Source organism: Neomonachus schauinslandi, chromosome 12 (assembly GCF_002201575.2).
Source record: "Neomonachus schauinslandi chromosome 12, ASM220157v2, whole genome shotgun sequence".
Classification (NCBI taxonomy): domain Eukaryota; kingdom Metazoa; phylum Chordata; class Mammalia; order Carnivora; family Phocidae; genus Neomonachus; species Neomonachus schauinslandi.
In genome coordinates, this window is record NC_058414.1 from 100,638,650 (window position 1) to 100,656,704 (window position 18,055).

The 18,055-nt window shown below is 35.5% G+C and overlaps 1 protein-coding gene across 1 annotated transcript in view; it reads right to left on the bottom strand.

Annotated features, from left to right (window-relative positions):
• KMT2C (lysine methyltransferase 2C) overlaps window positions 1-18,055 on the bottom strand; it is a 192,182-nt gene that overhangs the window by 96,447 nt on the left and 77,680 nt on the right. The window contains exons 9-13 of the mRNA XM_044919936.1: window positions 10,884-11,053; window positions 10,278-10,429; window positions 9,328-9,441; window positions 8,345-8,422; window positions 5,599-6,308 (exon numbers count right to left, since the gene is read on the bottom strand). Of these exons, the coding sequence (XP_044775871.1) occupies window positions 5,599-6,308; window positions 8,345-8,422; window positions 9,328-9,441; window positions 10,278-10,429; window positions 10,884-11,053 (1,224 nt within the window). The remainder of the gene's footprint in view (window positions 1-5,598; window positions 6,309-8,344; window positions 8,423-9,327; window positions 9,442-10,277; window positions 10,430-10,883; window positions 11,054-18,055) is intronic.

Consider the following 18,055-nt stretch of genomic DNA (forward strand, 5'->3'; position numbering starts at 1 on the left):
GGTAGTTTTACAGATGAAGAAACAAGACAGTTGGCAAGGTAACGTGCTTAGTGTCACACAGACAATAATGGAAAATAAGGATCTGAATCCAAGTAATTGCACTATGGAAATGCGCATGCTGAATTTATAGTAACCAATCTTTCCTGGTAACAGTTACAGTAAAAACTGATGTAAACAATACAAAATACTTCTTAAAAGTCACTTTTTAAAAAGGCAGCATAGTATTTAGACTAGACTATAAGTGGAAAATCACTGTGGGCAACGACAGTGCATCTTTTGTTCTCCATAAAGAATACAGAAATGTGTTATCTGTTTACTCATGAAACCTTTAATAGACTCTAAGACAAAGTATCACAAATGTAGGTTTTACCTTACCTAATAGGTATCCAAGAAGGGACAATTAAAACTACACAGGGTAATTTCTTTCCTTTTAGTGAATATCACCGTGTATAAGTTATATCAAGTAATGCTTCAAAATTCAAACATTTTAATTAAAAGCTGGATATGAAATAATTTAACAAGAACTAAACCTCTCCTTATTTGGACAGTATGATTTATAGATATGCCTTTTTTTTTTAAACCTTAAAAACAAAACAAAACAAAAATTTAAAAAATCAACAGTGCTTCTTACTAAAGGATTTTTGTTTACAAACTAGAAATGGTGTCTACTATTTTAAAAAAGAAAGAAAGTGCTTACTTGTAATTAATTGTTAATAAAACTACAATCCTCTACAGCTCACCACCTTGGAGGTTTGTTTTTCTCTCACAAGAATAGATTAGGAAACTGATTTGTTAACTCAAAACACTTCATTCAAAATGCTATTGCAGTAGGCAAGTATGTCATAAAGTTCTATGGTTCATAATAAAATTAGTTAAATTAATAAATATCCACTTCACAATGTAATGGAAAAGTGGTTATGATCTAACGAAGTACTATCCTGGAAACCTACTATATTGAAGAAATTTCACTTTGTCTGAGAACCCCTCAATAAATTTCAGTCTTAGAACTTAATGGAAATTTCTAAGGTTTCCATATATATGATTTTAGCAACAAAAAATGATGGAAAGGTAAAATCAAAAATGAAAAAATTCCTAGAATTGGAAGTTTTCAAAATACAGTTGAGTACTTAAGTTTATTTTTATGAAATTTCATTGAAATATTTAATATTTCAATAAAGCCTATTTCATAGGTTTAATAAACCTCTTTCAATACTATCATGAAAGCACTTAGTACATGAGTCTCTAAAGCAGAGCACAGTCATGTGATTATATGAAATATTTTTCCATAAAATAAAGTGATACAAATAGGATAAATAACAGAAGATGGGCTGAGATTACTATTATCTCAGAATTTCCAAATTAAAATGGATAAATACAACTGTGGAATGAGAGAAATAAGTAGAAAATGAAAAACACACTGTTATTTGATATGCTGAAATAAAAAATGTTTCCATCCTATTTTCCACTGCTTTTTAAGAATCATTTCCTGTAGTAAGTCGTATGCATACAAGTAACAATGAGTAGCACATTTCCCTAATTCAGGACTCTACTTCCAGGGCTAAAATGAAAGAAGACTGTAGGGCTGTTTTAATTGTAGGGTGGGGTCATTGCACTGATAGGTTTTTAAGGCTCTCGAGGCAATTATAACATGCAGTTGGCCAATAATGACTTTTCTATACCTAAGGTCCAAAGTGGATATACCCATAAAAATACTAAAAAAATGAAACACTAAAATATATACAAATGAATAACTTCAATAAAGGATGAAAGAAAGAAATCTCAACTGTTCACTGGGACAATTTATATGAAACCATGACCAGCTGGCTGGCTCCCTGTCATTGCTCCACCAATTTTCTTCTCCTACTACCTATCATGTCTATACTCTTCCTCTTTATCTTTGTGAAATCCTGTGTCTGAAATGAGGAAGAAAACAAGAAAAATAAACTTTTTCTATCCACAACCATCAGAAAAATTTACATTAGTGTTCCTATAGTAAGAAGGATGAAGCATATATCTGAGATATACTTGAAACATCTCATGAAGAATATAGTACAAATAACACCTAAACCTTCCATATAAAAAGTGTAATATAAAACACTAAACTTGAATGATTAATCTCTTCTAAAGGGAAAATAATCCTGTACAGATTCCACGGTCTGTGTCCTGATATCTCTGACTCAGAATAGTGATTTATATACCCATCCATACTCCAGTATCAATACACACATACTCATATATATGTACTTATATGTGTATATACAAGAGAATATGAACATATATGGGCACATATATATGACTTCTATATTGATAATCTATTACACATTGAAAATACACAGTGAATTGTTGCTACAACAAATCGTTTTTATCATTCATTTTAAAATGTGTTGTAGGGGCGCCTGGGTGGCTCAGTCGTTAAGCGTCTGCCTTCGGCTCAGGTCATGATCCCAGGGTCCTGGGCTCCCTGCTCCGCAGGAAGCCTGCTTCTCCCTCTCCCACTCCCCCTGCTTGTGTTCCCTCTCTCGCTGTGTCTCTGTCAAGTGAATAAATAAAATCTTTAAAAAAATAAAATAAAATAAATTAAATTAAATAAAATGTGTTGTAGACTATTTCTACTTCACTACTTAAAAGTAGTGAAAATAGAGCACCATTCTTAATTTATCACTCTTAAATTCATTTCTTTTCAAATGTAGTTCCTTCTGGAACTAAAATCTTCCTGTTTTTAAAAATGCTTGCCCTTGGGGCGCCTGGGTGGCTCAGTCGTTAAGCGTCTGCCTTCGGTTTGGGTCATGATTCTGGGGTCCTGGGATCGAGCCCGGCATCAGGCTCCCTGCTCCGAGGGAAGCCTGCTTCTCCCTCTCCCACTCCCCCTGCTTGTGCTCCCTCTCTTGCTGTCTCTCTCTCTGTCAGAAAATAAATTAAAGCTGAAAAAAAAAAAAAAAAAATGCTTGCCCTTGCATTGTCCAATAAGGTAGCCATTAGTCATGAGACTACAAAGTACTTCTAATGTATGTGGTGGGAAACCAGATCTTGAACACTTAGCATGAAAAGTGAATGTAAAAGATCTCATTAATAATTTTATTATATACATGACTGTTTATATGTTATATATTATAGTTATTATAATTTATATATAATACAACTTATATAGTTATACTACATATATTTATTATATAATTTATTATATATAAAAGATTAAATACTAACATTTTTAATATATTAAGTTAAAACATTAAAATTTATTTCACCTGCTTATTTTTATTTTTAAGTGGGACTACTAGAAATTTCTAAATTAGATCTATGAGGCTTGCCTTATATTTCTCTTAGACAGCACAGGCTTACCCTTCTACTGGCTAACTCCTTTCTCCAAAAAACATTCAATAATCCAATCATTAGCTGACACCTCAAATTTAAGCTTCCAGATTTTCTCTGTTTCTAATTATTCATTTAATTTCCAAGTGAATTCTTTAGAAAAGCTCACATATTAGAAAATGGTCGAGATGAACATAAAGATTTGACAACTGTGAAAAAGAATTTAATCAATGAAATATGCAGTTCTTTGGTTAGGAGAGTCTTCACTATACTGGTAAAGACCAGAGAACCTTCAACAAAATATGGAAACACTACTGTTAACCATCAAAACACAGCTGAACACCAAAGAACCTTGCTTATATCACAATCATTGCCATGAACATCCATCTCATTTTATACCCAGTCCCCACTACCAAGAATATGCAAAATAAACACAAACCTAAAGATATAACACAGGAATTCTTGACATCAAAGAAACTCCTATAACAGAGTAACAGACTTCAGGATTTCCAACATAAAGATATACACTGGAATATTCCCTGGAAGTTATGACCTCAGCACCTCAGCAATGATAAAAAGTAAAAGAGCTGTCTTGTTCTATCCAATTCATACTCTCCACAAAAACAGCAGTACATCAGCAAGCTATGCATCACCAAGTGAAGGCTGTTTGCTACACAACTAAAACCAAGCTAAAAGGTTAAACATGCCTATGAACTGTTTATGAGATTAGCAGCAGTTATGAAGCAGTAATGAGACAATGGCAACAGAAAACAGAATACTACCAGAATTGGGAACTAAAAGAGAATACAGCAGAAGCAATAACAAATATTAGGACATGGGTCATATAAAATGGGATAAACCTGGAAGACACTCTCACACACATACATTAACACACACTCAGACTCACATGCACATAAATCTTAGAACATTAAGTCAACAGAAAAATAATCCTAATGGTTTCTCAGTTGGAGTAGAAGTCTCTATACAGTAAAATTTGACAGGAATATTTATGATGCAGTATCTTTAAAAGAATGTAAATATCTAACCAAAATTAAATTTGAGATTCAAATTTCTATTGCTAAAGTTTTTTCAGAGCCCAAACCACGTAACTGTTACTTAACAATTATTTTAAAAAAAGAAAACAAGAGTAGGGAGGAGGAGAACTGGTTTGAGAAGAATACCCTCTCTTGGTAGAACATAAAATAAGTATCACGGGAAATACTTAGAGAAAGGCATATAGGATGGAGTGTCTTAGTTTACTGCATATGTCTTTGCCACACAGAAATAGTTCTCTTCCATGAGGCAATTACTTTGCCTCTGGTGTGTAACTTCCTGTCTTCAGAGAATAAAATATATCTGGAATTTAGAGGAAACTAATTCTCACATTAAAATAAAATTCTATTTTTCTACTTATCTTCGGATTCCAAAATTGGATGATCAAGATCAAGATGATACTACTCCTATAAAGTCAAACTTTAATCACTGGAAGCAATTTAAATCATGAGACGTGAAACTTCAGATTACCACTGTGACTAAACACTGCACTGTTGGATATCTTGCCGTTTTATAAGAACTTCAGAAAATAGAAATTTTGTAGAATAAATATTAGCTACAGCATCTCACTTTGTCTTCTGGTTAGTTTAAATCCCACTAAAAAGAACTGGAACTTACCCTTAAAGGGTAGGATCCACACTACTTAGGTCATGGGAAGAATTCCCCTCACTTCCTAAAGATCAACAATGCAATTCTAAGACTTTTCCATAAGAACACTGAAATAAGTCCTAGGTTGGGGGGATCACAAAGAAGTTAGCAATTAATAGAAAAATCAAACTGAGAAAAACCCACCATGAAAAACTCCCTTAGTAAATTTTGATGCTTAAACAGTTAAAAATATAGACAAAGAATAATATCAATAAACAAATATCGTAGAGGGGAAAAAATAAACATCAGTTACAATATACCTAAAACTTCACTGTTTAAGGCTCTATTGTGTCTGTGGCATAGAATTTTAAAATTTAAGTGTTTTCTATTAGAAACTGTAATCAAATAGGTTGCATTTGTATGTTCCAACTAAGTGGAAATTATAAGATCACTTTAAGTTTAATAAATTAGTCTTCATTACAGCTTTAAAAAAAAAAAACAAAAAAACTGGCCAAAACACTTTGGTCAACATTACATTTAAGTTCTACCTGAAAACAGGAAAAATTACTCTCCAAAGTTCCACGTACGCCTTATTTTATATAATTGCTCCAACAGATTTTTCCGTCTATATCATTAAAATCACCCTACCTGTTTGGACCGAGGTCTACCAGGAGAAAATTTTCTTTTGGTAATAGCTGGTTTACCCATGCCGATTTTTGGAGTGACTGAGATATAGGTTGTTGGCATAGTGTTTCCAACAGAAGCACTGAGGGTTGAAGGGTAAGTGTGCAGTATGTCCTGGGAAGGCAAGTCTGCAGAAAGTGGAGGGGAGGACACATGTGCCTTGCTTACGTCTGCTGCTGACACAAATGAGAACTCCATCTCAGAGGGTGATTTTACAGATTTGTCTTCTCGGCACAAACCACCTTTCACACAGCTCTCCATTGTAGGGGTCATTTCAAAGTCCATAAATGCAGTGGAAGATTCAGAACTTGCTTTCTGTTCCATTTGTTCTTGTACCCTTTCTACAGCCAACTGTTCCTTAGAACATAAAGAAGTACTTTCCTTACACGGGGACACTACGGTTTCTGGTGGAACAGGCGCAGATTCAATGGTGAATTTTGGAGGCCGTGATTCTTCTGTGGACGCCGACATTTTGGGTTCCTCTAACTGCAGGTCCTTGTGCTGCACAATGATCTGGTGTGTACGGACTTCAACGCTTTCTGTCACTTCCATTTTGTTTTCATTTTGATCTTCACAAATATGCATCACTTTAGAAGACATTTCCATCTTTTCACTATCAACTTCATGAGAAATCTGATTTTCCATTTCAGGATTCATTTTATCTTGGGCTGGTTCTACAAAATTTGGAATATTTGTTATGTTAATGTACTTATAAATTTAAAATTTTTTAATTTTCTGACTTAAAAATAATAGGCTTGGGCAGGGAGAAGGGAGACAAGGGATTTCCAAAGCACACTTATGGTTAAATCCTGACTTAAAACAGAAGGTATTTATCAAAAAAGAACAATTATCAAGTTAATAAAGGCCAAAATATACCAGGATTCATGAATTAGAACTGGTCACAGATCAGGCCAGAAAAGCTATAAAAACATCACCTTAATAAGATCCCCAGAGTTTAAGGTGGTTTCTGGTAAAAATATTAAAAGAGAATTTCTAATATAATTCTATTGAACATATATGATGTTTTACAATTTGAACATTTACAAAAAGATTTACAATTTTGCAGGCAAAGTTATACTTTCAACAGCTACAAAAAGGAGGCTCAGTGATCTTACATGAGGTATCCAAGTTAAAAAGTAAAAAAGACTAGTCTAGAATATAAAGCAATTCTGCAACAGCAGGCACTCAGATGTAAACAACTCAAATGAAGTATCATTGAAATAACTGAAACTCATTCTGCAGACTCAGATGAGTAACATCACAGATAGAAGACTTATTTTACTTATTAGCTGTACCTGCTAACATACACAATACATTTTTTGGATATAAACTTTGTATTTCCTCATCATCGATAATTAAACAGTCAAAGCTTAGCAAGTCAATACACATAATTAGGTATCAGAAATATCAAAAGTCACTAATCGGTAAATTTTAAGTCAGGGTGCTAGTGTGTTAAGCCTTTAACCCAATCATGCCTGAAAACAAAAGTCAGAGATCCAATTTTCATGAGTTCTGCATGGCTCTATCAGGAAAGATCACTAGATAAAAAACACTTATTTCAAATACTATCAAGGTAATTTCTAAGTTACGTTGACAGGTATTAATTTCCTCATTTACTATTTACTGTGGTGACGGCACTTAATCTATGTTCTGATATCAAAATGAAATCCAACTTTCATTCCTACTCCGTGAAAGACTGCAGTTCAGGATAAAGAAAAAACCATCAAATAACAGATCTGATCATACCAAATATTTTTACACACAAAAATGCTTTAAAAGGCTTAACATTAAAAAGGAATGATTAAAGGGAGCCTGGGTGGCTCAGGTCATGATCCCAGAGTCCTGGGATAGAGTTCCTCATGGGGCTCCCTGCTCGGCGGGAGTCTGCTTCTCCCTCTGACCCTCCTCCCTCTCATGCTTTGTCTCTCATTCTCTCTCTCTCAAATAAATAAATGATTAAAAAACACACTTTTAAAACAGAAAATTACACATAAATAATGAGTGCCATCATTTGAGTGACTCAAGTGAAAAAACTTATCCTGATGCCACATGAAGCCTAAACTGTGGTTAAAAGAAGACCAATTACCTCAAGTCTCACTGAAAAGAAGAAAATGTGCAACACACATGCAGACCACAAGTATATTATTTTTGTACACTAGGCAGGAAGTATTAAAATACAAACGTACAAACGTAAACATGCTCTTCATCACAAGCAGTTCTATTATGTTCCACTACTAGTCTTCTATAATGATTTTAACTTATTTTTTTCAAAGATTTTATTTATTTATTTGAGAGTGCGTGCACAAGCACACGAAGAGGGGGTGAGGCAGAGGGAGAAGCAGACTCCCCGCGGAGCAGGGACCCTGACGTGGGGCATGATCCCAGGACCCCGAGATAATGACCTGAGTTGAAGGTAGCCACTTAACCAACTGAGCTACCCAGGCACCCCTGATTTTAACTTAATAATGAACATTTGATTTAGCAACTCTACAGAGACTGTAACCTCCTTTAGAAATCCAATGCCAATTCTCTTTAAGAAAAGGATCACTTAACTAAAAGATTTCAATACTGTAATGTGTATATGGCAATAGTAAATAATTCTTTGGGATAATTCATTTGAAAAATTAACTTAATAGATCGTGGCTCAAATCTGCAAAGGAGTCATAAAAGCATTATGCTCTAATTCCATCAAATTAGATAGTATGCTTACCAGAAATGAGAAGACCATGTGTATCAAGACTTTCTGGTGGATTACTCTTCTGCTGCTCCTCTGTGTGGATGTGAACTGCTGTGAATGACACATTTATGGAATCTCTAGCAAGGACTCAAAATTTCTCTAACACTGCTCTCTCAATAGTAAGTTGAGTAAGATTTTTATCCTACTACCAAATGTCAATTCTCAATGTAAGTACAAAACACACTGTTACTATTTATTAGTAAGCAGTGTATGGAGATAAAATTAGGAATCTGATTATGCACTATGACAAGATTTATTGTTACAGTTAGCTTTGTCTTATTTTTCTTCACTTTACATCTTATGCAATACACCTTTTAGTGAAAGTTGTTAAATATAAAACTGAAACTCAGACAATCTGAGGCTTTGTGTGTATACACTCAATCTATATAAAATTTCACATAAAATCCCATACTGTCAGATGAGCCCAAGATTAAATTTAATAAGTAGTTTTTCCCCAACCTTATCTCATTAATTCCACATCCTCAAGTACAGTAATAGCTATTATCAACATTGCAAAAAGCTTAATTGAAATATCACTGAAATAACTGAAATACCCTCAAGAGAACCACTGAGACGATCTAAAACAATAAATTTTTCATTATCTCAGCATGAAACATCTCACAATCAGTAACAGCTCTAGTTAGTAATTACAAGTATAACTAAAGAAAGAGAAAATAATAAATTGCTTTTTAATGAAAATCACTTGGTCCCCAAAGTATGTATTTATGATTGGGTCTAGATTACAACTGAACTATAAATATATATATGCCCTTTCCCCTATTAATTTCTAATGTTATTTTACTAGAAAGCTCCTCTCTAAACAATTTCCTAAGTGACTACACGTTATGGCTCATTTTTATTTAGGATAGTAAACATACAGTAAACTTCACATATTCACTGTATATACACGTTTTCTTCAGAAAATAAACTATATCCATTACCAAAAACATTCTTACCATCTGGAACAATTCCAGGTGTGGACTCCTGACCATTGACGTCTTTATTAATTGCTTGCTCTGGAAATACCATATGGTCCTCAGGTCCTTCAACTTCCATCTCGTTGTTATAATCTAAACAGAATATTATTTATTCTTTAGCTTAGAATAAGTTTTTCTGTCTTTGTTAACTATGTAAATAGTTATTACTTTGCTACAGTGAGGGTAAATTATCACCCAAAATGCCATATTCTTCACATTTTTAAATTTTCAACCATAAATATATCTACATTTTAGATGTAGATGGAAAAACATTTAAATTAAGAATTAAAAGGTTACTGACATATTATTTTAAAAGGACATTCCACAACTGTATACTGATGGCATCCTGGAAACAAAGCATTAGTAATTAAGATGTGTCTACTTAAACCTCTCACAGATGATAACACAGGACTTTTAAAAGTTGCCATTCATACTGATGAAAAGGAAAAACTATCTGTAAGAACGTCTGTTTTCTTTACCACCAAAAAACTTGTTATTATGTTTCAACCAAGAGTATACTACTAAAATTACCTAAACAAAATTTTGGGCTCAAAAGATATGAACTAACATTTAAGAAGGACATTATAAAACTAAAATTTGTTTGGAGTGAAAGAACCCAGGTTATAAAGCAGAAACCAGGTCATATAGCCAAACACTGACAACTTGCACTGCTGCTCAAAGAATACAATTGGTAAGGCACATCAGTCCTGGAATTCAAGTTATTAGGAGAAGGGCTGGAGCGTAGCTACATCAGATGTCAGCCATCAGATTCAGAGATGACCCAATCACATGTATACTTAAAGGTTGAGAAATTAAGAATAAGATGGGACCTGATACACAGGATTCCCTCATCATTACTAAAATTATTTATTGGAGACTGGTTGGCACAACATCCAAAAAAACCAAAAACCCAAAACTCTCAAGATTACCTGCAGTGACTTCAGCCATCTCCACTTCATCACCTGCCTGTAATGGGTCCATCTCAGCTGCTACGTGTTTACAATACATGCAGATATACTCTTCTTTGAACTGAGAATCCAGCTCATGATCTGTTGGTTTGTCACATTCTAAGTGAACCCATCTGCAGTGACAAATATATTTAAATAAAATTTTCTAATTTAAAGACAATTTACTATCCAGGGAAAAAAGAGGCAATTGCTGAAAACTGGGTATAGGAAGGGTTAAGGATGACAGAAGAGAGGTTATAGAGGTTGGCAACTGGTGAAGGTTCTAGAATAGAAATTGGCATTTTCAGAGGTCATTAAAGGTGTTCACCTATTTTTACTTCCTTATTTTTAAACCATTTCCTCCTTACATTTCCCTCTTAATGCTCATTTCTGGTCTTTCGCCCATTCACTTCCTTATGCCTTTCAGACTCATAAATATATAATTTAATTTCATCTTTAACAGCACTCAGTACCCAGAGGATCATTAGAGTGATAAAGGCTTGGAACTCAAAGATACATGGTAGCACAAATGATCACATGGATAAGAAAACTGACCAAAAACTCAATGGAAAAATTGTACCTTCTTACCTTTTGCACATATTACAATGAAGCATGTCTTTCTGCAATTCTGGATGGTTGCACTTCCCACAGAAAGGACATAAGTTATCCTGTTGTTGATAACAACTGTCACATACCAAGCAATTGTGGTGCCACTGAGAACTAGATCGTGTGCCACACTCTACACATATTCTGCAATTCTAAACACCAGAAAAAAATGAAAACAAAAACAGTTTGTTATGCATTTGTATTGCAGTTCTGGTGTGAACCTTTCTGAAATCAATGAAACATTTGTACATTATACATTAAGCTTTAATTTTCATGACACTAATTTAGGGTATATGTTTTTGAAAAAGCAGTGTGTTTTGAACGTCTGATGTGACATCATTCAATTTGCACTGAAACCTCCAGGAAAATGTAAATAGGGGCGAGAGACATCCAAGAAAACATAAATAGGGAAGGAAGAAAACCAAGAACATAGCAACCCAAACTTCAAATAAGAAACATATCCCAGAATCAGGAAGTAGCTTATGTGCAAAGTACCTTATGTGGAATAAGTCTATTTGACTCTGGATTGTGAAAACAAACTGGTGCTTCTTAACCATTTCATTTGCTTGTAGGTAGCTTAGGAACTAAAAGCAAGAATTCAAACTGAAGAACTATCATGACCCACTCCAAATGACTTGGAGTCTGAAACTGTGAAAGTAAAATCAAAATTTTGAGGGGCAAGATATTCACATGGTCTTACATATCTTCTCATATAATGTTTTATTAATTATGAGAGGAAAAAAAACTGGAGCAATTTTACAGCAGGGTGACCAAATTATTAGAATGCGTGTCACCCATGAGGTCGAGATGAGCACCAGGTGCTTTAGCAGAGGCACCCAGACAAGGGCACAACATCACTTTGGCAGTATTCTGGCCAACAGTGCAAAACTCCATATAACTGTGAAGAAGTAGCAGACAAAGACAAAGTGAGAAAAGTTCTATTTGGCAGAAAAAAACCCAGGTATGTGGGGAAGAACTCTATTCTTCAAAAAAATGTCAGTATCAAAAAGACAGAGTAGGACTCAGGAAATTTTCCAGATGAAGAGAGTCCAAAGTGAGAACTAAATATAAAAGCCTACCCTAGAGTAGATCTTGGAACCTACACTGGGGGAGATGCTATATGGGATGTTAGATCAAGTGACAAAACTGAAATATGGATAATAGATTAGATGAAAATACTTACACTGATGTAAACATATGAAGTTGATAACAGCACTGTGATTATGTAAGAATATCCCTATGATTAGGAAATACACACTGAAGTGTTTAAGGGTAAAGAGGGCACAGTACATGTAACTTACACTCAAATGGTTCAGGGCAAAAAAACAGAGATCAGAGGGAAGAAGAAGAGAGAAAAAGGTACATGCAATGATATGGAAATCCTAACAAAGGTAAATGGCATACGGATATTTTTATTTTTCCAACTTCTAAAGTTTGAAATTATTTTTTAAAAATTCATGATATACCAACACACAAGCATTCTTTTTTTTTTTTTTTTTTTTTTTAAAGATTTTATTTATTTGCGAGAGAGAGAATGAGAGACAGAGAGTGTGAGAGGGAGGAGGGTCAGAGGGAGAAGCAGACCCCCCGCTGAGCAGGGAGCCCGATGCGGGACTCGATCCCAGGACTCCAGGATCATGACCTGAGCCGAAGGCAGTCGCTCAACTGACTGAGCCACCCAGGCGCCCAACACACAAGCATTCTTGACAGAGAAACAGGAAAAAGAAACCTACCTGACAATGACTGGTATAAAACAAAGTTCCTGAAAAGATTACCCTTACTTCAGTGTGAACAGCCTCACTAGTCTGACACCCCACATGAAGGCAGACCTATTTGCCCAGGTTCATCTCTGGCCCCTCCACAGTGTTTGACACACAGTAGGCCTTCAAATGTTAAATAAATGAACGAATTATGACTAAAGACTATAGACATCTATGAAAGAATTTAACAGTAGAGGAAGAGGATCATTCTTCAAATTACTCAGTGGATAAGCCTTCCTACGAAAAACTCCAGGATAATTCTTTGCATACATAATATAGACATTACGATGGACACTTTATAGGCATCACCTCACTAAATCTAACACCCCTGTGAGGTAAGTTCTAATAACATTCTCTACAGGGGAAAAATTGGCTTAAGGAAGTCAAATAATTTGCCAAAGATCCTGTATTTAGTAACTGGAAAAGTGGAGATCTGACTCTACAGCCTAATCTTTTACCAACATTATATACCTCCACAGAACAGATTAAAAAAAAAAAAAAAAAAAAAACAACTATCCAGTTGTCTTTTTAGCAATATTATACATGATTCAGTCACTGTGAAAGAGCACAGCAGACTATGATAGAGAGCAAATTAGTAAGAGAGCAAGACAAAGATAAAAGAGAACGTTGAGAAATAAACCCAGAATTCTGAAAACGTTTTCCAAGATAATGAAAAACCTAACAAAGAAGATAATGAATTAAAAGCAAGAAACAAAATTATCTAGATGTTACTAAACAGTATTTAAGGACTGTAAAGATGGCAAATATTTATTAAAAAAAAAAAGCAAAGTTAACCAACACTTCTTTAGACCTTTTCTTGGGCCTGACTAGAGACTGACAGTGGTCAACATGTTCCAGGCAACACTAATTAATGTAGAACCACAATCAGATACAACCTGGAAGCAAATTCAAAGAACTGGCAAAAATAAAGATCCCAAAGCTCTTAAGTAGAAAAAAGGATTATAGTTAAGTGAACATTTAAAAAAAGGGGGGGGTAAGACTTTTCTTCTGTGATACCACAAACTGGGAAAACTGGGGGGGGGGGGGGGGGGGGGGGTTTCTACAGCTTAAAAAAGAAAAAATTGTAAACTGAAATGATACCAAACCAAGTTCTTATCATAGTCTGAAGACAACAGTCTCTTTCAGATATGTAGGATTTCAGAAAAATTGCTATATCTTAATGGAGCATAACCAAGAATCCAAAAGACTGGGGTTTAATGAGATTGGAATTTATATAGAAAAAAAATTTTTTTTTTTTGCAAGGAAAAAGTGACAAGGTTTACAGTCTCAGTTGATTTAAAACAGAGGGGAGAGAAAGGAAAAGAAAATTGCTCATTTCTCCATTTTCACTGGTAAGTGGGGGAAGAAAACATTTATACTTTCAACATTTATAACAATACTCACAAAATAAAATTCTTAATTGCAAGTCACTGCAGAAAATAAAAGGAACAGAAAAACAGAAAGGAAATCAAAAGAACTAGTTTGTCTTAAAATAGCCAAACATTTCAGTTGCAACCATTAACCTAAATAAAATGACACAAAGGGACCCAAAATAAAAAAGATGTGAATAGATCACATTCAACTGGTAAACTAAAGCCCTAGGAGGCCATATTGTCGGACAAAAAGAGCTGGTTCAAAAAAAAAAAAAAAAAAAGGCATTACACAATAGAGTAGCTTTACACTAATAAAAAGTAAAAAGTACAACATATCAACACTGACCTGACCTACCTGCTAAATCACAACCAAAAAATATTAGTATTGTTTACAAAAGAAAAAGTAAAATACAAGGAGAAACTGAGGAAAACTGCAGTGGTCAATTTCATCTACATCCTAATAGGTTGTCGAATCAGCTAGTCAAAAAATAAAAATGACTTCATCTATCTAAATAAAATTAATAAACACAAATATTAAGCCTTAAAGTCACTACTTCAAGTATCAAAATATTTGTGAAAAAGAAAACCACACTGGTTAATTATTGGGTTAAATACAATTAAAGCAGAAGTTAACATGCTTAAGCACAACTGAAAAACCAAAAGATACAGTGATTAGGTCAGATGTACACAGAGATAGTTACAAATACAACATATTTGGTTGCAGCCAAAGCTATAATCAAAGGTAAATTTATAGTCTTTAAAAAATACACCTCTTTCCTTAAGAAAGTAAAGAAAAAAATTACGAATTCAACTCCCTATTTCAGAAAAGAAAAAAGGCAAGTAAAGGTGTGCGGAGGAGACGAAAGCATAAACATACAGATCTGCCGACAGCGGGTTTTTCAGAGCCCGATAATGAAGCCGAGAGAACACGCTGAAAGCACCGGGCCCCGCACACAGGAAAGAACCGGAACTGCGGGGAGGCCGGCGGCAGCTCGCACCTCGTCCGCCCGCAGGCCCCGCCTTCCCGGAGCCACACCGGAGGGCAGTTACAGCAGGCTCTCGTTCCCAGGGCAGAAGGCCCCTCCCCTGCACACCCCACCCTCCCGCCGCGGCCGCCCCGCACTCCCCGCCCGCCGCCCTCGAACCAGGTGACGCGCCGCAAGTTCCAGGGGCCCCTCAGCCGCGATGGCGGGGCGTGGGCGCAGGTGCTCGGCTCCCTCCGCGTCTCCTCTCACCACCCCGCACCCGGACCCCATCCTCGGGGTCCCCCAAGCGAGCTCGCCCCCCTTTCCAGGACCTTCCTAGGACGACAAACAACCCCCAACCCCGACTCGGCCAGCGCTTCCCTCCCGCGGCCGGAACGCCTTTCCAGCTTCGGAAGAAGCCTCCGGCTGGCGCCACCTCACGGCCTGCAATCCCAGCAGCCCACGAAGCCTCCACCTGGAGAGTGACCCCTACCCTCGGGTTCCAGGGACCATTTCAGGCACCCCACTCCACCCCAGCTCTCTGAAGCCCACCCCGCCCAAGTCAACAGAAGAGCCGTGCACAGGTAACAGGAGCGCGTTTCTGTGCCGCTGGGACAAGAGTGTGAGGATGCAGAGAAATCACAGATGCAGTCTGGGAGGGCTGTTTTCTGAAAAGTGGGAAGTTTTCATAGAAATGCTAACATAAAAAAAAAATTAACTGACCTTCAAGGTTACCACAATGCAGATTTTAATGCCTGCATTTAGCATTTGTATTTATTATCATGTTAGTCCCAAGTGCCGTCAAGGGCGTACAAAAGATGCAAGATTTTACACAGTAAAATTATGGTAAAAAGAATGAGCTGCTGGGATGACACAGGAACAGTGCGGCATCCTCGGAGCCAGCAGAGAGGATTCTCATCTTCATACACATCAACTGACAACAGGTAAAGGACAAACAACACACCAGTAACTTAAATTGAAGAACTAATGTTCCATATTTTAGAAATAACTGGATTGATTCCCCCATTTAGTACAGATTTCAATTGTACCACGATGGTGCACTCATGAACAAAAAACTTGATACTTATTGAGTGACACTTCATTACATCTAATGTTGCAGGACTGCCTGCTGGCACTTTGAGGTCTCTCATTATTCTGAACTAGTAAACAGGGTCATAGCATTATCAATACTATTTTTATATAAATACAAAAGGCATTCTCTGTATTGACATTATTAAAGCCAAAGGAAAAGCTTACACACTGAACTGGGCATGAGAAAATATCTTTCTATTAAACCCCAATCTTGGCAACTTAGTATCAGATGAAATTAGTAATTACTTTATAAATTCTATTTAGTTTTATTTTTTAAAAGTCCGTGTAATTATTGAAGATAAAGTTTATGCCTAGTTTCATGTCTGTTCTATAAAATTTAGATATTAAAAAAAACAAAAAACAGAAAAACAACCAGCTCAACCTGGGGGATATATAGAGATAGCCTATGGATCTAGAGTCCTTAGGTCTACACCCTAATACAAAAAAAATTAGATCAAGAAATATTTTTTTCTTTTTTTAAAGAAATATTTCTTAAAGAGAAAAGCCCTGCTACTCAATAAGTATGACAGCATAGGGAGAGAGCATCATATATAGGATAAAACATTATAAGACAGGAAACCTGAGTTTTAGTCCCTTTTCTGCTTCTATAAATAAGTAAACTTGGACAATTAACCACTAGGGCCTCACCAGCTCTCATCTACAATTTATTAAGTTTGCCTATATAGCTTTCAAAGGAAGCACATGAACTACTTTTATGACGGATCCATCATAGAGAACATTTAAAGAAAAGTCATAGTAAATAGTTTGTAAATATCTTCCAAACAGGAAAAAAAAAGTTTTATTCAGTCGGTTGAGAATTAAAGATAAATTTGTTTTATTCTGCTACTTTCACTTTAAGAGTTTAAATATTTTGTGCTTCCATGGAAAATACTTCTAAAATGTGTTGCTGTTCACCTGGTGGTGTACAAATAACTGCCCAGTAGGTAAAGTTGTCAGCCAACCTACAGGGTTTAGAGATACAGATGACAGCCTCAGTAAATTCCTCAGGAAGCGTAAAGAGAGCGGCATAGAACATAAGGTCATAAAGATGCAAATAACAAAATAGACGAAAGAAGGGAGAATCACTGACTAAAAGAGTATCCAGAAAAAATTAAAAATAATTGAAAATACATCTTAAAAGTGTCACACCAAAGATTGGTATTTTAAGCAATGAAAAAAATGGAAAAATGTCTACAGACCTCTAACTCTCAAAACCAAGAGAATCTTTAAACAGCATCTATAAAATAAATATCTAAGTAAATAATCATTAAAACTACCACAGGGGAGGGACAATATACATATGCATATATAGTAGGATTCCAAATATTTAATACAAGTGTATTTATACACATAAAAAATGTGATGTACATATAAAATCACTACATAATCATCAAAATGTAGTGTATTTTAGTTCTGGATTTTAAATTAATGGATTTTAAAACTATTGCTCTGTGTTTTGGTATCCTCATGGGACCACTACACTTCTGAGAGTTTCTGAGATTAAAGATAAATCATTCGAAACAATTTCTAAGCCATTAAGCACCATACATATGTTTACATGTTCATAACAACATTTTTCATAATAGCCTAAAATGTAAATGATCCAAATGTTCACCAACAAGTTATTTGATAAACAATTTGTGGTATGGCCACTACTTGGCAATAAAAAGGAATCACTCACGGTATGCACAAAAATATGGCTGATTCTCAAAATAATCATGCAGAGTTTAAAAAGCTAGACCTCTCCCCCCCCAAAAAAAGAGTATATACTATATGATGTCATTTATATAAAACTCTAGGAAACGCAAATTAATTGATGGTGAATGAAAGCAGACTGCCTGGAAGACAAGGGGCAGGGAGGTGGGAATGGGTGAACAGTTGGAAAAGAGGGATTCCCAAAGAGCACCATGAAACTTTTAGGGGTGATGAATTTAGTTGTTATCTTGAAGGTGATGATGGTTTCA